This window comes from Daphnia pulex, chromosome 7, assembly GCF_021134715.1.
Source record: "Daphnia pulex isolate KAP4 chromosome 7, ASM2113471v1".
Lineage (NCBI taxonomy): Eukaryota > Metazoa > Arthropoda > Branchiopoda > Diplostraca > Daphniidae > Daphnia > Daphnia pulex.
The window spans coordinates 1,477,553-1,496,752 of NC_060023.1; the positions used below are offsets into that span (position 1 = coordinate 1,477,553).

The 19,200-nt window shown below is 39.2% G+C and overlaps 6 protein-coding genes across 9 annotated transcripts; 3 read left to right on the top strand and 3 right to left on the bottom strand.

Annotated features, from left to right (window-relative positions):
• Positions 1-146: 146 nt before the first annotated feature.
• On the bottom strand, positions 147-1,593 carry LOC124197155. Its single transcript, XM_046592442.1, has 4 exons — positions 1,084-1,593; positions 957-1,019; positions 800-892; positions 147-734 (listed from the first exon to the last, which is right to left on the bottom strand). The coding sequence occupies exons 1-4, from the start codon at positions 1,358-1,360 to the stop codon at positions 262-264; spliced, it is 906 nt and encodes a 301-aa protein (XP_046448398.1). The 5' UTR covers positions 1,361-1,593; the 3' UTR covers positions 147-261.
• Positions 1,594-3,980: 2,387 nt separating this feature from the next.
• Positions 3,981-11,016, top strand: LOC124197165 (frequenin-1). Of its 3 annotated transcripts, XM_046592456.1 has the most exons (11): positions 3,981-4,260; positions 4,859-4,972; positions 5,849-5,925; positions 5,992-6,131; positions 6,210-6,332; positions 7,512-7,536; positions 8,601-8,649; positions 8,725-8,814; positions 9,435-9,513; positions 9,592-9,680; positions 10,026-11,016. In XM_046592456.1, exons 5-11 carry the CDS (start codon positions 6,269-6,271, stop codon positions 10,191-10,193), a joined length of 564 nt encoding a protein of 187 aa, XP_046448412.1. In that variant the 5' UTR covers positions 3,981-4,260; positions 4,859-4,972; positions 5,849-5,925; positions 5,992-6,131; positions 6,210-6,268; the 3' UTR covers positions 10,194-11,016. The 3 variants fall into 3 exon arrangements, with proteins under 3 accessions (XP_046448412.1, XP_046448413.1, XP_046448414.1); XM_046592457.1 differs by lacking the exon at positions 5,849-5,925; XM_046592458.1 differs by lacking the exons at positions 3,981-4,260; positions 4,859-4,972 and having other exon boundaries at positions 5,617-5,925.
• A 1,148-nt stretch (positions 11,017-12,164) lies between these two features.
• LOC124197173 (dual specificity protein phosphatase MPK-4-like) lies at positions 12,165-14,607 on the top strand. Its single transcript, XM_046592472.1, has 8 exons — positions 12,165-12,211; positions 12,300-12,419; positions 12,490-12,586; positions 12,659-12,745; positions 12,825-12,973; positions 13,035-13,104; positions 13,166-13,477; positions 14,468-14,607. The coding sequence occupies exons 1-8, from the start codon at positions 12,181-12,183 to the stop codon at positions 14,469-14,471; spliced, it is 870 nt and encodes a 289-aa protein (XP_046448428.1). The 5' UTR covers positions 12,165-12,180; the 3' UTR covers positions 14,472-14,607.
• On the bottom strand, positions 13,479-14,719 carry LOC124197174 (6-phosphogluconolactonase-like). The gene is made up of 5 exons (XM_046592473.1): positions 14,482-14,719; positions 14,179-14,379; positions 13,989-14,117; positions 13,741-13,898; positions 13,479-13,668 (listed from the first exon to the last, which is right to left on the bottom strand). The coding sequence occupies exons 1-5, from the start codon at positions 14,717-14,719 to the stop codon at positions 13,573-13,575; spliced, it is 822 nt and encodes a 273-aa protein (XP_046448429.1). The 3' UTR covers positions 13,479-13,572.
• Positions 14,601-16,143, top strand: LOC124197171 (mitochondrial mRNA pseudouridine synthase Trub2-like). 2 transcript variants are annotated; one of them, XM_046592470.1, is made up of 6 exons: positions 14,601-14,735; positions 14,790-14,947; positions 15,014-15,238; positions 15,299-15,515; positions 15,574-15,710; positions 15,776-16,143. In XM_046592470.1, exons 2-6 carry the CDS (start codon positions 14,815-14,817, stop codon positions 16,048-16,050), a joined length of 987 nt encoding a protein of 328 aa, XP_046448426.1. In that variant the 5' UTR covers positions 14,601-14,735; positions 14,790-14,814; the 3' UTR covers positions 16,051-16,143. The 2 variants fall into 2 exon arrangements, with proteins under 2 accessions (XP_046448426.1, XP_046448427.1); XM_046592471.1 differs by having other exon boundaries at positions 14,609-14,735; positions 14,795-14,947.
• LOC124197168 (TBC1 domain family member 15-like) lies at positions 16,055-19,197 on the bottom strand. The gene is made up of 14 exons (XM_046592467.1): positions 19,036-19,197; positions 18,859-18,957; positions 18,593-18,794; positions 18,370-18,532; positions 18,167-18,309; positions 17,985-18,092; positions 17,758-17,920; positions 17,538-17,691; positions 17,280-17,478; positions 17,089-17,216; positions 16,941-17,030; positions 16,522-16,863; positions 16,292-16,458; positions 16,055-16,218 (listed from the first exon to the last, which is right to left on the bottom strand). The coding sequence occupies exons 1-14, from the start codon at positions 19,060-19,062 to the stop codon at positions 16,161-16,163; spliced, it is 2,043 nt and encodes a 680-aa protein (XP_046448423.1). The 5' UTR covers positions 19,063-19,197; the 3' UTR covers positions 16,055-16,160.
• Positions 19,198-19,200: the final 3 nt, after the last annotated feature.

The following is a 19,200-nucleotide window of genomic DNA, read 5'->3' on the forward strand; positions in this document are numbered from 1 at the left end:
CAATAATAAAAAGGAGAAGTATCCAACTGTCAAACCTCTAAGTTTTATCTAACTTCTAAGTGTCCTATCTTTTTAAGTGTCCTCACATTTTTACATTTTATTGTTTGGTTGTGTAAAAAAAATATGTGGTGTAAATACATGGTACGTTTTATTCTCAGTTACTTTGAAATGTATTCTCTTTCTGCAATATTTCGATCTTAACACGCCAGCTGAGTCCAATATACCAGAAAGACGAGATTAAAAGTTAATATTTATGAACCTTTAATGAGGAATGCATGAACAAATTTTTCGATCGTTGAAATCCTTTATCAATTGCGTTATATTTTCAACTGTTCTGAAATGGTTTGACAAAGCAGTAGTGCTTGATGGAATGTTCTTTCCGTTGACATAATACATTACTTCTTGTTTGTTTTGAAAATGTACACTTTTCACATTATAATTTCCATTTGGTAGTTGATCCATCGAAATGCAATAAATCATTTGTTTGATTTGATCAAAAGACCATATCCAATTCTTTGGTATCATTGATAAAGTTACTAGTGACTGAAATGTCACAAAATTAGACTTGAAATTAGTAGAGCTTGCTTCCATAGAAGGTGATGTAACTGTCGAATCTTCAATGACAACAGCAACGTTTTCGTTTACACCAGGAAGTGGATCAAAAATAGCTTCTTCAGCAGCCTGGTGAATGTCGATTGTTTCTTGAATAGTAGAGGTAACTTCCATGGAGGGTGCTATAAGATTAAATTTAAAGCAATTGCTCTTCAAAATATAATATAAAGAGAACTATTATCAATACCTGTACTGTCCAATTTTTTTCTCTTTGTCGTAGTAGGTATTTTGTCTACTTTTGGTCGTTTCCTTACTGATGCATTGCTAGCATTTGCTTCCACTACAAAATATATTTAAGAATTGCGTTATTTAATATTAAACAAAATAAACATATGTAAAAATACCATTAAGGTTATTTCTCCATTTAAAACAATCAACATTTTGCATTGCTTGTCGGCTAGATGTATCTAAAATGAAAATGGTTTAGTTTCTGTGTGACATTAAAGATTTTACATGAAAGGAAATACATACCATTTATGAGAAAATGTTTGGGAATTGCTCCAGCATTAAGATGCCTACGTTGGAAAGGATGGAACACGTTAAAAATTTCAATCCCTGATTTAAAGTCACTTTCGTCAAAATGACGGTAGCAAATAAGTGAGGTGCTCGTCAAATTGCTACATGGAATTAGTTCTTGCCATTTTGATAATGAAGTTTTAGGAATTGTAAACAGGGTAACCTCGTTTTCTTTTTGATTTCCTTTGTAATATGTTGTTTTACAACCAGGAACAGCACACCTGCCAACCATTTTTACAGAAATTATGGTTAGGCTTCATTCACGTAATACACGATGATGGCCGCCGTATTCACATATTACACAAAAATGGCCGCCGAAAGTATTCAACGTCTTATCACTAGATGGCGCTGATTCATTCTTCCACTTCACAACTTCTGACAAGCTCCGCCCTAAAATGTCTGAAAATCGGGGATACGTTTACCCTGAAACCGGGATAGGGAAGCCAACACAGCCATGAACTGACCAGGTATCTATGGCTCTGGTTTTCACGACCGAATTGAATAGATTCTTTCAACTGGAAAAATATAAAAGCGTGTTATTGCAACTCCGTTTGCCGATTTGATGGCATGTGTAAAGTAGTAGTGCTCTAAAAGTGTATAAAAATGGTTGCGCACCCCATTTCTCCCTGTGAAGAACATGTCACATTATGTTATCGATTCGCATCTATATTCCGCCGGGATCCGTTTCCGAGTCATTGATGCTTACTATATGTTAGTCTTTAAATAAATAACCCTGTTTATATGCTGACACATCCATCAGTTTGATGGCCAGCGATCGTAATAATAAACGCGCATCTCCTCCCCACTTTGTCCATTTTCTCGATCATAACTTTGTACATCCTCGCTGAAAAATCTTTCACGGACCTATATATACAGCCCGTGGATCACTATATTCCATCCATCGTCGTTGTTTGGATCGAATATCAGCAGGCGCCGGGATTCCGCTCATTCTTCCACCCACGGGGCATTTGATAGCAAGGAGTACTAGTCTGGAGATATAAATAACCTTAAACCAACTTGATTAATGAAAACGTAAAAGAAGAAGCGTAGGCACATACAGAGAACGTCCGTCCGTCCGTCCGGGAAGGGCCGCGGCTCTTTTTCCCGAAACTAATCAATCCCGAACAACTTGCATTCCTCTGCACACACACATATCCTTTCTTTTGTCTGTGTGTTAGACTGTGCCTAGCTCTCTCTAGAGTCTCTCTATCTTCTCCGCTTGTGCTCGCTAAGAATAATAATTCACGCTCACGACGACGTCGACGACGACGGACGAACGCTTCTAATCCGCCTCGACTCGCTATTCTTTTATACTCGATTATTACTCGTCGAGTTGCTCGTCATGAAAAGGAAGAGTTTATAGTATCTCTCTCTGATGCTACATATATGGGAAATACTGTGGCTCACATTATTTGGTCTTTTATGCATTCAAGTGCTGCTCTTGTCGTTCCCCTACATTCGTCGCTCTGATCCTCTTTATCTGAATAATCGACTTTTTCCAAACAGAAGAAAAATACTAAATCCCCTACTACACCAAAGAACCACACACGAAAAAAGATTTCCAATCCCGCTTTTATCTTACAAAGAAATGTCAGCTAGAGAAACTATACTGGGGGGTATTATTCATATCGCAGCCGAAAAACAATCCCAGCTCGCCCCCCATGTCATTTGATTTATCGATTCATAGATATCAAACTGCTACTGCACAGTGTATATATATACTACATTAGCTTTTGCACTCACTGCGTGACGTAGTTTGGAATCGAAATGGAATTCAGTTAAAGGGGCTTATATAGATCGAAATAAGAGCTAGTGCAACATGGCGGATAACATCAAGAAGCACTCTCTGGGACTCTGTAATTCTATTGCTATTGGGAGACGAATACAACACAGCTGACCATCAAGATGTTGAAACATAGTTTCTAGACACATAAAATTCGATTTTCTTTTATCAACAGAAAAGAAATGTATTGCCTAAACTTGTTCATCAACAAGTCAGCTTGGATAACACTGGAGAACTCTCGATCGATATTTAATCCAAAACTGGAACGTGTGTATAGATGTGTACAAAGGACAAATGATCACCAGCAACTGCCAAAAAGGACAGGTGCCGAACTTCCCGTACTACACACACTTTGTTTAGCGAAAGTTTCGCTGTATAAAACACAACTGCTGATGATATTTTATTATCACGTTGTACGTGTGTGTATAGTTTCTCTAGCTGTCCACAAAATCTACTGTAACAATATGAGACAGCCAGGGGGACCCTTTGACATTTCATTTCGGGACTGATGTATCAAGTGGGCGATGGCGTGTTGTATTTACTGTACACTACTACACGTAGAGATTATTATTATTCTACACCATGCACGTTACTACGACTGTTCCCGCTCACGACCGAATAACAGAGAAATCGTACAGGAACGTACAACATTTGGAAATATTGATGAATGTGTGTTTAAATTTACTACGTCATATCACATTGGACGCCATTTTGAAACAATACGGTCGATCCCAGATTGATAATTGTTTAGCTTTCCACAGATAGATCTTGATTGTATGGCAAGTCATATCCCCTAACGCAATTTGATCGATGACCGCAGCACCTCGTGGCGGTGGTGGTACGTAGCGATTTTGTGCCAAAAAATAAATACATCATCAGTTTTTGTGACGTCAATTGATATCTGTTGTCGACAGCCTATCAATTTTTTGTCTTCTTCCTCGACATGTAATCAATTTACTTTAATCTCGTAAAATTATAATCAAAAAAGATTTTTCCTCCACAAAAATAAAAAGCTGACAGGGCTTCCCCATCCCTACGGCTTATTACCGTAGTCGTTACATTTCCCTAGAACTTTAATTCACTTTATCAAATACACACACACACTCACGTTATTATCAAGTCTGAATATATTCCACATTGCGTGCTTTTTAGCTTTTACACCATTACAGAATCGATTTGTTTTCACTGAGCTACTGTTTACTTGTTTAGTGAGAATTGGGTGTGTGTGTGTGTGTGTTTGGATTGTTAATTAAGATGAGTGCTGGTTTGCCGAGTCACGTGGTCGGCTGACTGCTGCTGTTACACTGATATTGTGACTACAATAAAACACACGCTCACTGCAGTGCAGGGTAAGTATTTTCCAAACTCATTAGAAAGACACATCTAATTAAGAGATATGTGTTACATGGCTGCGGAAGAAACTGCCGAGTTTCGGTTTAGTCTGCCCCCCGTTTTATATTACATTATGTTTCGAAAAATGATTAGAATCGGGGATATGTTTATGAATGTCATTCAGAGAGATTGAATAACATAGAGGCACGGTTAGTTTTAATATATCGATTCACTTTGATTGATGTTGGCAATAATCAAAGTTTCAACGTCGTCATATTCTCTACTTAACAAGAGCGAAAACTTTGTTGAACGTCTTGCACAACTACTAATTCCACTATACAGCAGTATAGAGACTTTCATATGTAGCTGATGTATTAATCTTTTTCCTAATTTAGATCGAAAGCCCAGTAATAAGTTCTTGTTTCAAACTTTTGTCAGAGAACACTGGAGATATATTGGCATGCCATTTTGAGTGGGCGTAGGAATCTAATAATCACACAAAAGAAACTATTTTAAAAAGATAAAAACACTGTGTGTGTGTGTCACTCGCCTATGACGAATAAGGAATGTTGTTTTATTTTTCTTATTGTTGTATTATTCGGTTGGGCGAGTTAGGACCGTCTGCAAGGATCGATCGACCTTTTATCCTGGCAGCGGTGACGGCGGCCCAACAACAAATAAAAAAGAAGTTACTTTTCCAGGACGACAGGAGAGAGAAAATCATATTGTGTAAGTATATTTCTCTCTTTGCCGACATTTCCCTGTGGGTGTGTGTACCGACTAGGTTTGGGTGATGACGTCACTCAACACGAGAGATGAATCCACCGGAAAACACACGGTTTTCGATTGCTGATTGATGTTGGGCTGGGAGAAAAGTAACAAAATAGACGAGGTGGGTTGAGCGAGTACAATAATCGAATCATCCGGCCGCCTATCCGTCAAAATCTCTTTCTGATGTTCCCCTCGTTTTATCCTGGGCAATGGATCAGAATAAATAAAAGTTTGTAACTTTTTATTTCAAATTTTGCTGCCAAAAATTCAAATTTCCCGCTTGAATTTTATTCGGCGCCAAATTCAAACGTGTCAAATTCAAATCAGCATTTTTGTATATCTGAAAAAGTGAATATTTTCAGGCTTGACAAAGGAAACATTTTTCGGTCGGGAGGTGCGTGTTGTTTGATTTGGTTTTTTTCGATTAAACAAAATCCCGCGCGCGTCAACTCACGCGACTCGGGAGAGAGAGGGAGGAGACTATAACGGCGACGGCGCAAGTAGTCGAGTGCCGGGCTGTGTGTGTGTTATATGCAGGGCTACTTTCAACTTGACGGACTTGGGGCGAGATAGGGAATGGGTGCACAAAAATAAAATAGTACAAAATAGAAAAGGAAAAAGAGCTGACACAGTCCCGAACGATCCCGCACTCTGTCCGGTCGGTGCATTCCCATTCTCTCGCTATCGTTTAAGCATTGTGCAAGGTGTCTCTTTTTCTTCTCCTGGCTGCTTAACGGCACCATTCAGGGAAAAATCTACTTTTATTCTCCCCCATTAAGATCAAAAGATAAATAGAATGAAGACGTTGTGATTTCAGTTTTGTTTTCATGTTAGTTACAACACGGGGGCGGTTCCGTGTGCTCTCTTAGTTGTGTCCGTGTGCTCCGGGAATTAGGTCGGACAACCATGAGGTAGGGCCAGTTTTGTTAAATGTCTAAAATGTCTAAAATTTCAAATATTTCATTTTGTTTGAATAGGTTGACATTTGGCGGGAAATTGTGCGGTTCTACCTGAGAAATCGACCAGAGAAAATTCGTAAAACGTCGAAATTCGGACAGTGAAATCGACGAATTTCTAGTGCGGATTAACAAAGAAATCGGAGACTAAATCCTTCCAGGTGTGTGTGTGTGTGTTTTTGTGGTGTGTGCAGTGATTGTTAATTCCTTCATTTAAACAAAAAAATATTCCCATTCAGGATTACATTTGGTGATCCAGCGCATCCAGTAAAAAACAAAATAATAAATTCCATTCAACATGGGTAAGAAGAATTCCAAGCTCAAACAGGAGACCATCGATTCTCTCACTCACGACACTTACTGTAAGTTTGGTCTCAATTTTCCTTTTGTTGTTTGGGTCGGGGGGGCTTTTTCCAACTGGGCCGAATCTCTACCGTCCAATAAAGGAGAGTGCGATTAAACCAAGCCAAAGTTCAATAAATTGTGCAGTCCCACAGGGGGGAGTAGGGAGGGAGGCGGAGTAGACGGGATTTTAATTGACTGTAATTCCAAACGCGGGAGCGCTCGGAAATTTGTTTCCCCTTTGCGGGTTCGGACCCCTGCACCACCACACACGTCCTGCGGTTGTTGGCGTTTGACGGACACGGGCCATTAAAATCCCAATTCCGCACAAAAGAAAAATAAGTGGGGAGGGAGGTTGTTGTTCCACGCCCTTTTGGTTTGTTGTGTTCCATTCCAGCGGAAAAATGCCAAAGCTTCCGGTACGCGCTCCGGAATAAATAATGACCGCCTCCCCGTAACGTCCATTTCTTTTTACTATCTTTTTGGCGGAGCATCCGGTAAAAGAATAACACAACAATTTTATAATATAACAAGAAATTATTATTTTTTAAAAAATTCCTTTTTAAGCGGAAGAAGCGGAAGAATATTGATATTGATCGGTCTTCCGGACGAGAAATATTTTGAAATTCCTAAACTTTTCTTGGGGAGGGAAAGAAATTCCAAGAGAGGGTGGGGGAAAAGTGTGCAAGTCAAAACCGATCGATGTGTGATTCGTTCGGACGTAGAATTGCCATTCCGTCGCGTGAGTCCTGACGTGGTGGTTGGTGGTGGCGTAGAAAAAAAGAAAGAGAATCGTGCCGGAACGATTGCGAATAGGAGGGGGGTCCTCTCTCCCCTAGTGGGTGGCCTACGTAGAAAGGTTACGACCGCATCCTAATATAAACGCATCCGCAGAGACAGAAAACACGGACTTGGTGGAAGGGGCGGGGGGGTTCGGCCAACACACAGAGAAATATATACAAGCGTCGGTTACCATGACGACCATCCACCACACAAACAATGCACACACACACTAGACATCACCACCACCCTGGGTTTTTGAAACTGGGGAGTTTTACTCGTGACGTTTTGTGTGTTCCCAACTGTAAATAGAACCACCCCCCATTTTTGATGATATCGAATTATTGACAACCTCGGGCAGCCAGTCGGGATAAAATTTTATTGATTGATTTATTGTCATTTTTCTCTTATATTTGCAGTTACCGAGAAGGAAATCAGGCAATGGTAAGTTTTTCTGATTTATTATATTATCCTGAGCTCTTGTTTTTTGAACCAAAATTTTTATGGCCACATTTCTTTAGGGAGAATTTGTTGTGTGTGTGTGTATCGTGAAATAGTAGCTCGGTGGATGTTAGATATGTTTTTACGACCACTGCGTCATTCCGGCAAAGCCCAGAGACACAAGTATCTACAAATGGACTGACGTCGCCCTCAATTTGCATAGAGTAATGGACGAAAGCTTCCCCCCAAAAAAGGGAAAAATGATATTTAAGGGCGGAGGTACTAGCGATGGCACGCGACGAGCTGCTCGTGGGCCGGAATCGGGACCAAACATATAAATAACAGACAGTCCAGTCTCTTTTTCTTCTTTCGCTCTAGCTTTTTTATGATTGTATCGACATGTTGTCCAACGTTATTTGCACGTAGTTCGCAGTAACTTGCGTCTTCTTCTTGGGCATAACTTTTCTCCTTGGAGTCGACGCGAGAAAATTTCGTCGCAAACTTTTTCCATCCGGTGTAAAAGTTAACTTTTTATTATTTTGAAAGAAAAGAAAAAATGACCAACTTTTGCAAATGCAACTTCAATGCGGCAAGGAATGAAAAACTGGCGACAGCTGAAAATGTAGTTTTGTGCGTCTCTGACAGCGTTGACTATTAAATCAAATAGAAAATAGGGGGGACACCATTATTTTTTGGGGAAATATAAAATATGACCACCGCACACGCTCAAGTTTTTTCCAGCGGTTGAAATTTACTTCTCATGGATGAAACCGTCGGAAATGTAGCGTGACAGACTTAAGACTCTGCTCGTGTAGTATTATAAGGTGACTGGTTAAGGATTCCGGGCATGTTTCACTAGGAGTGGGTGTAGTGGGTAAGAAAAAAGTAAAATCCGTCAAGTAGAAACGACGATGGAGAAACTTGCGATCAAGTAGCAAAGTGGTAAGGAGGGGGTTCGCTTGAGATTTATTCCTGGAAATGTGTTTAAACTTTCCCTCCTCCATCCATCAAATAAGTTGGTTTACAAAATGTATGTCTTCATTAATTTGGATTTTTTCTCATTTTAGGCATAAAGGATTTCTGAAGGATTGCCCCAACGGCCTCTTGACTGAAAAGGTTGACTATTTTTAATAATTATTATTATTTATTTCTTGTGAATTTTGAAATGACTTGGATGTTTTTGATCTTTAGGGATTCATCAGGATCTACAAGCAGTTCTTTCCACAAGGCGATCCTTCGAAATTCGCCACTTTGGTGTTTCGAGTCTTTGACGAGAATAACGTAATGGCCCAAAAACATTTTTATTTTTGAATGCAACCTAATGGCTTTAATAGGAGGACTAACTTTTTAACCCCCAATTTTTTCCCGCCCAAAAATCAAAGTTTTTTTCAAATATCTAACGCGGCATTCGTGTCATTACAGCAGCACTTTAAAGTCCCCATGTGTGTGTCTTGTTTTGTGTGTACCCGAAAGTTGTGCGCTACAAGGGGGTTCGATCGATATGATATATCTTATACAACAACAGGAACAGCCAGCAGCAGCACAGGGCAGAATTGGCGGACCACTACAGTGCAGCGCCTTTTCCTCTCTCTCGAGTTTGTAATTAGCAACTCGGGAGTAGTTTTGAGTTGCCCGGTGACCGCCGTGTATAGTTGCCCACCCCCTCCAGCATCTTTGAAGATAATGGAAAGTTTTGTCGTGAGAGACGGTGCCGCCGCCATTTAATAGCCCCCCTGTGAAATGAGTGATTTGTCCTCCGCCCCCACACTCTCCCGTTTTTATTAACTTTTTTTTATCCCCCCCCTTCGATTAGTATTCAGATAATGAGAAAATTTTCTTTTGTTCTTTTTTTATTAGAAAAGTTTCTCGGAATAATTAATTTTTGTTTTTTTTTTAATTAGGATGGATCTATTGAATTTGAAGAGTTTATTCGGGCGTTGTCTGTGACGTCCAGAGGAAATTTGGACGAGAAACTTCAATGTAAATATTTTTAAATCAAATTTTTTTCGACATGAATTTGAAATTTTTGAAATTTTAAACGTAATTCAATTTCGGCAGGGGCGTTCAAACTCTACGATGTGGACAACGACGGTTTCATCACGCGGACTGAAATGTACAACATCGTCGACGCCATTTACCAGATGGTGGTAAGGCCAATTTTCTTTTTAATTAAAAACAAAAAAACTGGGTTGGTTTTTGTTGTTGTTGTTGTTGTTCCAGCGGCCAACAAAAAGGTTTTCAGTGTGTGTTGCACCGGCTGTTGTTGTTGTTGTCTTTCGATGGGGTAGACAAAAACAAGTTTTCTTCTTTTTTGGATGGTAGATCAAAGGAAGTCGTTTTTTATTTCAAGTTGATTGAATTGATCTCCTACAACACACACAATGGAACATGGACGACCCGCTGTTTGTTTGTTGTTGTTGTTGGGGCCGGATATACCGGAGTCTGACGTGTTGTAGTGTACTTTATGGGGTTTAATTGTCTTTGACATTTAGGGTCAGACTCCCAACTCTGAAGATGAAAACACTCCACAGCGACGGGTGGACAAGATCTTCAGCCAGATGGATAAAAACAACGACGACAAGCTGACGCTCGACGAGTTCCGCGAAGGAAGCAAGGCGGATCCCAGGATCGTCCAGGCCCTCTCGTTGGGTGACACTTAGACAAAAGAATCTTGGGAAAGCCCCGGAAGCCAGCCAAGCAGGAAAAGAACAAAAACAAAAATAAATGCTATCCCTCCAGGAGAAGAACAACATTCAACAGCAGCAGCAGCAACAACAACATAAAAAAAAAACATCGTCTCAAACTTTCTTCTTTCCTATTTTTCTCTCCTTTCAACGCTATATCGCGTAAACTACAATTTCTTTTGAATTATTCTTATGATATATATTCAACAAGGTTTACATGATCAAATATTCTCTTTTCTCTTGTTACACATCCATATTTTCTCTTTTTTCTCATCATGTTTTCTTATTTTCACACAAATTATGCCATTCTTCTTGCAGCTATCCCCCCAACCTGTCTTATATTATTAAAACCATCTCTCCTCCCATATAACTTCTATTTCGCTTTGGCATTTACACTTTTTTATTATACTTCATTTTTCTTTCTTCCCTTGTTTATCTCTCGTGGTGTGTTTTCTTCTTCTTCTTTCTTCGGTCGCCTAAATTTCGGAATAATAATCCACTCATTTCTTTTCTCTCTCTCTTGTCTGTGTCGTCTGCTGTGTGTGTGCGTGTTATACCGGAAAAAACAAACAGCCATTCTAAATTATTATTATTATTCTATTCATTAGCAGCTTTGGGTGAAATTTACTTCATATTATATCTTTATTATATACCATGTTGTTTCCTTAATACCATTTTCTCATTCCTAACAGTCGATTGAGAATGTCGAAAAAACGAAAATGCCGAACTAAAAAGAAGAATTAAACCAAAAACTTATTCAAAAACAGTTCTCCAAATACACCGTTGTCGATTTTGGGAATTGTCTATTATTCAATCAATTAGTAAAATCATTATTTTTGTTTTATTTTTTTGTTACAGGTCCATTTGGTAGCAGTCGGTTGGTTTTGGTCTTTATTTTTAACCTGTCTAGTTAGACGTTTTCGACGAGTGGTGACTGGATATAGATAAAAGTTTGGGGGGATAAATGTATCCTATAGTATACACCCTCCTGCTTTTGATATTGATGTAACGATGACACTCTTTTGGTCGCTCGGGGAGATATGAAGAGTGGCGCCGCTCTTAGTTCACGCTTGCACGATTCCCGTTCATGTTGTGGGTATCGTTACCAGCAGCAGAACTGGATACGTCATCCCACTCTCTTCCGAGCCCATCTCTTTTGATGTTCGTTTGATCTACTATAGCAACTCTATTACATTGCCAAAATAAAATAAAACAAAATAAAATAAAAAAAACAGGATATCGACCCGCAGACACTGTCGCGCTCTTGTTACTATCGACTGGGGAATTTAATAGATTATATATACATTCGACAAGAGAGACTTGGATGTCATGACTATATTTTAGACTTTTCACGGGCAGAAAAGAACACACAACTTTCGCCGTTGTTCAATAAAATATAGTCGACAGGGTATAGAGGATACGAAACTACAAAGACATCTTTATTATTATACGTGTAATCGGATATTGATCTGACTGAATTGCCATCCATAGTCTATCATCTTTTCTTTTCTTTTGTTTCCATCGTTCGGGACTTTCGACTAATAACGTTGAGTTGGGATTCACTTGGGAATTCTCCCGAGTTTGCTCTGACCTGTCACATTTCATAATTCAGTCTCATTTATTTATTCCTACATATTTACACGAATCATAAATTTGGGTAACCAACCAGAAAGGCAGAAATGATTTGTCTGAAATAAATTCAATTCCGTTCTTTTTCTGTCAATTTCCAATCAAAACTAGTCTGTCAAAATCTCTTATGTGGTGTGGTCCGATTGAATTTAAATTTTCAATTCTTTAAAAATTAAAATTGCAATGATTTAATAAATTTTAATTTCTTTCTCACTTTGTGTCTTTTTTTCTTGATTAGAAACTGAATTTAATTTGAACCACTTTGTCGAATTTGGAATTTCCCGGGTTAAGCAAAATATCACACCTAGCAGACGAAAAAATAAACAAAACACAAATGGATTTGGTCGAGGGAAAGTTGTGGATCGGTAATTGAGTTTCCGCCTCATCTCAATCGAATTTTTTCAGTCATCCGTGATTCGTTTTAAAATCTCGTTATACTTAATTGTCATCTAGGGGGTTTGTCTGCAGCTCTGGATGGCAAGCTACTACACGATCAAGAAATCGTTGCTATCGTAACTGTTGATATTAAACCTCTGCCCCCTAACGGGAATCTCGATTACCTATTTATCCCGGGTAAATATTTGATATGTTTGATTGATTTTTTCTACTGTGTACTATATACTTCTCTGGTCTTGGGTTTCAGCTCATGATGTCTGTGAACAGGATTTACTTGGCTGTTTTCGTTCAGTCTTTGAGTTCATTGAGAAGGGAATTAAGCATGGTGGTGTCCTCGTTCACTGGTATTATGACTTCTTCAACTTTCAAAAATGTTTTTAATGGGCCTTAAGCCAAGACATGTGTATGTTTCATAGTTTTCATGGAGTGTCAAGGAGTGCAGCCCTAGTCATCAGCTACCTTCAGAATAAGCACAACATTTCAACTGATGAAGCACTGGCAAGGTTGGATTTAGTTTCTATTAAACAATCTTTAGACCAGGCAATCTTACAAAGCCTTAATAAATAACATTCTGCTTTATAGACTTCAGGCAGTAAGGCCTTCAGTCATGCCTAATGAAGGTTTCATGGCACAGCTCAGGCTTTATAGATTACTCCTACAATTGGACAAGATGGATTCCACGGTCATGAAGTGGTATAATTTACAGAGAACCACCAAAACACACACTCATCGTAAGAAGAGGTTTCCATAAATTATGTCCATGTCAAATAACTAAAACATTAATTTCTTCAGGCCCAGATATATTCCCAGTGGTGCCTTCCCATGCAAGATCATCATCTGCTTTAAAATGCAGAACTTGCAGGTGAAGTATTCAGTATCATCATTTGTTATTCATTCATTTGAATTATTGATCCATTTCTCAGGCATGTTCTGGCTCACGGAGAAGATATCTTGCATCACAAACCTGGAGAAGAAGCTGACTGGAAAGATCTTTCTTGGGTTCAGTTTGCTCTTTCGGATAACGCCAGAACAGAATCGTGTCGTCAAGCCTTTTTTGTCATACCACCAACTTGGATCAATGCAATCAATGCGCCACAGGGGAAGCTCAACTGTCCGAAATGTCGGAGCAAACTCGGGGCATTCAGCTGGAACCAAAGTCTCAAATGTCCTTGCGCCGCTTCATTCCAACCCGCTTTCTATTTCACACCGTCAAGAGTCGATTTCATCGTCAACAAGTGAGTTGCAATAAACTTTATTTGAAATTCCCCAAAACACGTAACCCTGGTTTTTAAAGTAGAAGGAATGATGTGTTATAAGACACAGTGAAGCGCTACAGCTGGCTGGCTGCGCTTTTATCGAGGATCCAAAGCAATTCCAGCGGCTTGACACGGTTAGCCGGCAAGTCTTCTTTATCCTTTAACAAGCGCTGCAAAAGTAACGTACAAATTAATTTAAGGGTGAAAAAAGACGAACCAATCAATTTATTAGATGTACATACCTTAACCAAGTCTGCTTTTCCAGCCCCAGCGAAAGCGAAGGCTGCGCAAAGAGCGTTGTTTATGATTGGATAGGTTAGCGTGACACGGCACGGCGGTGGCTTGGGTGAATCCTCAATTGAAGTCACCCACCTATCCGTTACATCCAATAGCGGATGACCTAAATTGATTAGCACACGTCAGAATCAATGTCTAAGCATCGACCCATCGTAAAAAGAAATTGGATGAAATATATATATTATATACCAACCTGGGAAAAGAGAGCAAGTGTGGCCATCTGGGCCTGCTCCAACGAGTAGAAAATCAAATTTCGGTAAACCTACGACATCGGGGTACAGAGCTTTTAGCTTGCGTTCATAATCTTCGGCAGCGTCCTTTGCTATACAAGAAATGCCACGTCATCAAACAGTTGGGTCTAATTTAGATTTTGTTAATGATACCAGACAATGAAGGATCGATAACGACGAAATTTTCATCAGTAAGAGGGATTTTAGAGAATAATTGGTTTTTGTAGACACTAAATGTACATTCGGCGTCGTCAAATGGTACGATTCGTTCATCACAGAAAATGAACTTCCATTTAGTCCAGTCTGATGTAATCATAGGCAAGCCTTTGCAGAAAAATGTGCAAGCTGAACCTCCTGTTAATTAAGATGGATTATGTAATTATGTTTTGTTTTTATGGCATCCCAATTATTTACATCTTTATTTTGGAATAACTTGTCATAGGTAATGAGACCCACCTGATAAGCCGATAACGAAACGATCTCGCTCAGCAATGGCTGCCTTGGATTTCTCCTCGACAAAGTGAACCAGTGCGTGAACGACTTGTTCCTCTGAATCAACTATTTCAATTTTTTCCATGTTGCTACTTGATTCTGCGTTTAAATTAACGTATGAAGATCCGCGTTGATTGCCGGCAACACTTTGACACTCCCTGCAGTAGCAGAAGACACGAGATAACCACGAGGCAGACGACATATCAAACTTGCACCAAGTGTGTTTGTTATTTTTTGAGTTGCCCTGGAAAAGTTTCTAAAAGTTTGGTTAGAATAGGATAATTAGAGCGTGAAAGTATGGCTGTTTCCACGTCAGTTGCAACGATAAGGGAGGCCTGGTTTCAATTGAATGGTGTCATGTGTATTTACAAACCTACCAAAATTTCATGGAAGCAGTTAAGAAACACGCTCGCATTCAACATCTGCCGAGGTATCTACCGAAAGTCTTTAGTTGATAAAAACGTTGACATTAATATAATGTTTATTTATATTTTAGATATTAATCAACTCGAAGAGACTCCACCAAGAAAATTTGTAAACATTGAATCTATTACACCCGATAATCAACTTGATGGAGAACTCGTTGCACCTACCAGTTATGGGGTAACCACAACAACAAATCTTACTGATCACAAGCTTGTTAGAGGACCAGCAATACAGTTAGATGACATCAGATTATTTCATGCAAACAGAACAGGATACAATACTTCTGGGGTGCTTGGTAGGCATGCATAAAACAATTTTAAGTTTATTCAAATACTGAAATTCATCATTATTTCAGTGGTGGGACTCAACAAAGGTAACCGGTATATTGACAAGTTGAATCTCAGTAGACCTACTAGTGTCTACCAAGTAAAAGGTGAATTTGGCATAGCCACTGATACCCATTGGGATGACGGCAAGGTTTGGGAAAAAGCTACTTATGCACATCTATCCAAAGGCAGTATAGATAGGGTGATGGCCTCAATTCAAGCATCTAATCAGAAGAGTTTATTCCAGTAAGAAATTTTGGTCTTTTACTAGAATCTCAATCTAACCTTGTGTAATATCCTACAGGTACTGTGGAGTAGATCCTAACAGTCAAACAGCTTATGAGCTTGCCAGTACAGGTTTACTTCGACCAGCTGTTAAAGGACCTACTGTTGTGTATGGAATTAGATGTATCCATTTTGAACCTCCAAATTTTACACTGGGTAATTCAATTCATTAAAACGTTGATTGTTGTGTCGCATAGCTTGATGATATTTTGTCTTGTTAGAAATCCATTGCATAAACGAAAACGAAGAATACTTTGCAATTATGATCCATGACTTGGGTCTAACACTGAAGACAACCGCCGTGTGCAAACAGATACGTTGCATCCGCTACGGATGTTTTACTGTGGAAGACGCGTTACTCAGAAAACATTGGTCACTTAAGTACCTTCCGGATCATATGAGTTTGTGCCATACGAAACTTAAAACTCTTCCACGTCCAACACCACAACTGTCCGTTTACGAGCAGCCATCGTCAAGTCAAATTGAAAAATGTTGAAAAATTACGTAATCTATGACCTTATATTAACGAGTACGCGTGGAATATAACAGCCCAAGAAAAATACAACGTAAAAGTAGTGTTATAAACTTATAATAGTAATCAGTACTTTACAGATAATGAAGGCCGAGAGCAGTTTCATAGCGCTCCTCTAATAGAGAATCCGTACTGTAAACATGGAAGAAAAACGCCATTCCCAGATTTTTGAATTCATTATAAGGAAAATTCACTAATCGGAGACCTATTAGATGATGGACTGTCTTCGGATGATTCGCTCATTTCTCTTAGTCCGAGAATTCGACGGACCTCAGAGCCCACCGATGGAGAATCTTTGAGTTGTATGAATATTCCTTCCGCCTTGGCTAAAGCTTCTTCCAGGTCAATGTACAATGCCAGATCGTTCACATGCTGTCAACAAAAACACATTAGAAGGTACGAAATTTGAAAAACAAATTGTAATTGTCCTGGTACCTTGAGAATTTCAGTAAATCCGAAGCGATTTTCTAAAATTGTGTTTCTTTGACTATCCAAAATACTGAGAGCAACCAGCAAGTGAAAGTTGGTAGCTGAAAGTGACTCTTCGTCGCCGTGGAACGGTCCATCCGTCCAAAAGACTTCCCATAAGCGCAAGATTTGGGGGTAATTAAACTCACGCTTGAACAGGACCAAAAGCCAGCGAAAGCAGAAAAACAAATTGCCAGAATCGCGAGTGTCAAGATAGGAAGCCAAGTGCGGATCAACAGCTTGTACAAGCATTCGGAGCTGACTCAATTGACGTTTAATGCCAGCCTGGTCTAGGTGAAAGTTTAAACTCTGCATGGAGAGAATTTTTTAAAGCTTAAACCTGAGAGCTGCCTGTTATTAGAACTTCGAAGAGCTATAGCACTTACTACACGCTCCATGTACGCCGAAAAACACCAAAAGGCATCCACCTCGTCGTCTAAAACGAAGAGAAGTGGAGCAAGCAAATCACTCATACCCTGTTACCAAAAATAATCATTAAAAAATGATTTCCTCATGCCAAAATATTACATTTACCTGGACATATCCGAGGTCGAAATCATACAAACAATAGGTCATCAGGACATCACGAAGAGTAGAAACATTTGTATTGTTTTCGCCGGCATAGTAAGAAATGGTCCGGTCTGTTCGGTTGACATCTTTTTCTACAAGTATTTCGATGCGTTAAAATACGACTAAGAATTCCAATGTGTTTGCATGATAATTACCGATCAAATCTTTTCGTTGCTTGAAGGAGGCGAAACGGGATTCTTGGAGAGCAGAAAGTGAACGCCACTGAAGCTTCATACGAAAGTATTCCTCGACTTTCTTGTCGCGTAACTCTTTTCTTTCGACCTGACTCGTGTGCCAGGGATAGTAGCCTAGAAGAAACTTCCACACTTCACTACGGATAGATGGCTCGATCCCCTAAGGCATTTACTAGAATTATTTTTAATTCAAATAATAATGCATTTGATTTTACTTACCCCCCGAAATATTTTGATGCGGATTTCTTGGGATTTCTCGATTCTCCCTTCTTCATCGAAATAAGTTTGCCATTCGATTTCAGTTAAGGGTTGTCCTCGATTAACTCTTGGTCTCGGGATAAGGTCTGCCACTGGCGGTTGAATTACTTCGTAACTGGAATTGTTTTAAAGCTTTTTTTTTAGTACATTTAATAATTAATTGAAAATGAATACGGTGTACCCTTCAACTGACGAATCTGAGCTGCCCACTAGCATTGTGCTTTCGTCAGCATCATTACTACTCGCAATTGGAACTCTTTGGGCTGTAGTCGTGGGCTCGTCTAGTGTTAAACTTTTCTGAAGTAACTCTGCAATATCTTCATTGGCCTTCACCTCTTCGTGGACTAGAAAACAAGTAAACCGTTCAATTTATATTAAACAATAACTTTTAAGAATATAAGTACTTACGTAAGTAGTCTGATATTTTCGAAAAAGCAGTCATGGTTGCAGTGTAGGGATCTCTCTTTAAGTCATTAACGAATCTCCAAGCTCCAACACCGATCTGACCCAATTGACCTGAATTTTGCAACATAATAGTTTAACTTTGTTTAGAGACTCGTTGTTGTGGAAATCTAAAAGGGGGAAAATACCTAATCTAGCATATCCGGCTGAATGCATAGCTGGGTTTCGGTCAGGGAAAAGGCGCAGCTCAGCTAACGATCGCTCGTATGGATCTCTTCTTAATTTAGGGGTCTTGGGTTCACACAAAATCATCGAGTCATCATGGCAAGATCTAGCAATTAATGGTAATATAACTATAATATACTTGGGGTTGGAAGCTTATTAACTGTACCGTTTTAACACTAAATGTTGAGTAAGAGCATCAAGAAGACCATGAGTTGATCCACCCGGAAAAATAAGGTTAGAATATGTAGTTCCATCAGTTTGCACAAATGTTACACTGCACGTCCGACCAGGATCAGCCTTTGCCCCACTTGTGTGCCTTCTAGGTTGTCCTAAAATCAATACATAGTTATGAATAAAATAAAATAATTAAAAAATAAGAATACAAGTACCACTGCTGTCAGAAATAGGAGATAAACAAATGCATTTCAAATCTTCAACTTCAAAACGAATAGGTCTTCCAGTACCATTGCTATGATAACCAACTGAACCTTGATTAGGATTAATTACTGTCCAATCAGTGTCTGTAGAGCCAGAGTATGGTAGACCTGCACTATTTTCTTCACTTAACCATAACATATATATCCCCGTTTTCTGAATGAATGAATATTACATGAGTTATATGTCAGAACATAAATTGGATCTAAAAAAAAGAAACCTCTTTAACAATGCGCAGTTTTCCCAGATGAAGATTAGAGTTGTCACCACTGATTCCCTTGGTAGTCAACAAAACTCCGTCTTGTTCGTAGAGGAGGAACTGGAAAGAGGCGTAATAAAGAAAATTCATTCATTTATTCACTGAATCATAACGAAAGTAACAAGAAAGTAAGCTTACCGATCCTCCAGCTTCTGAGTTATCCATAAAAATGTTCGGGGCGAACTTTTTTTACGATGGAATCCAGATTGAAAAACTTTTGATGACTCAACGTGACGCAAGAGAAATGGTAAACAATGTGAATTCTGATTATTTCTGAAACGACATTGAAAAAGCGACTTTTTG

Coding starts and splice junctions, on each gene's coding strand:
- LOC124197155 (XM_046592442.1), bottom strand. CDS start 1,360: ATGGTTGGCAGGTGTGCTGTTCCTGGTTGTAAAACAACATATTACAAA. Junction 1,020..1,083: donor CAAACATTTTCTCATAAATG/GTATGTATTTCC, acceptor TTTTCATTTTAG/ATACATCTAGCCGACAAGCA. Junction 893..956: donor ATGGAGAAATAACCTTAATG/GTATTTTTACAT, acceptor TATATTTTGTAG/TGGAAGCAAATGCTAGCAAT.
- LOC124197165 (XM_046592456.1), top strand. CDS start 6,269: ATGGGTAAGAAGAATTCCAAGCTCAAACAGGAGACCATCGATTCTCTC. Junction 7,537..8,600: donor GAGAAGGAAATCAGGCAATG/GTAAGTTTTTCT, acceptor TTCTCATTTTAG/GCATAAAGGATTTCTGAAGG. Junction 9,681..10,025: donor ACGCCATTTACCAGATGGTG/GTAAGGCCAATT, acceptor TTTGACATTTAG/GGTCAGACTCCCAACTCTGA.
- LOC124197173 (XM_046592472.1), top strand. CDS start 12,181: ATGGATTTGGTCGAGGGAAAGTTGTGGATCG. Junction 12,212..12,299: donor CGAGGGAAAGTTGTGGATCG/GTAATTGAGTTT, acceptor ATTGTCATCTAG/GGGGTTTGTCTGCAGCTCTG. Junction 12,746..12,824: donor ACTGATGAAGCACTGGCAAG/GTTGGATTTAGT, acceptor TCTGCTTTATAG/ACTTCAGGCAGTAAGGCCTT.
- LOC124197174 (XM_046592473.1), bottom strand. CDS start 14,719: ATGTCGTCTGCCTCGTGGTTATCTCGTGTCTTCTGCTACTGCAGGGAG. Junction 14,380..14,481: donor TTTCGTTATCGGCTTATCAG/GTGGGTCTCATT, acceptor CTTAATTAACAG/GAGGTTCAGCTTGCACATTT. Junction 13,669..13,740: donor GAAAAGCAGACTTGGTTAAG/GTATGTACATCT, acceptor TTACTTTTGCAG/CGCTTGTTAAAGGATAAAGA.
- LOC124197171 (XM_046592470.1), top strand. CDS start 14,815: ATGGCTGTTTCCACGTCAGTTGCAACGATAAGGGAGGCCTGGTTTCAA. Junction 15,516..15,573: donor AATCAGAAGAGTTTATTCCA/GTAAGAAATTTT, acceptor AATATCCTACAG/GTACTGTGGAGTAGATCCTA. Junction 15,711..15,775: donor ACCTCCAAATTTTACACTGG/GTAATTCAATTC, acceptor TTGTCTTGTTAG/AAATCCATTGCATAAACGAA.
- LOC124197168 (XM_046592467.1), bottom strand. CDS start 19,062: ATGGATAACTCAGAAGCTGGAGGATCG. Junction 17,692..17,757: donor TCAGATTCGTCAGTTGAAGG/GTACACCGTATT, acceptor AAACAATTCCAG/TTACGAAGTAATTCAACCGC. Junction 17,031..17,088: donor TCGACCTCGGATATGTCCAG/GTAAATGTAATA, acceptor TTTTGGTAACAG/GGTATGAGTGATTTGCTTGC.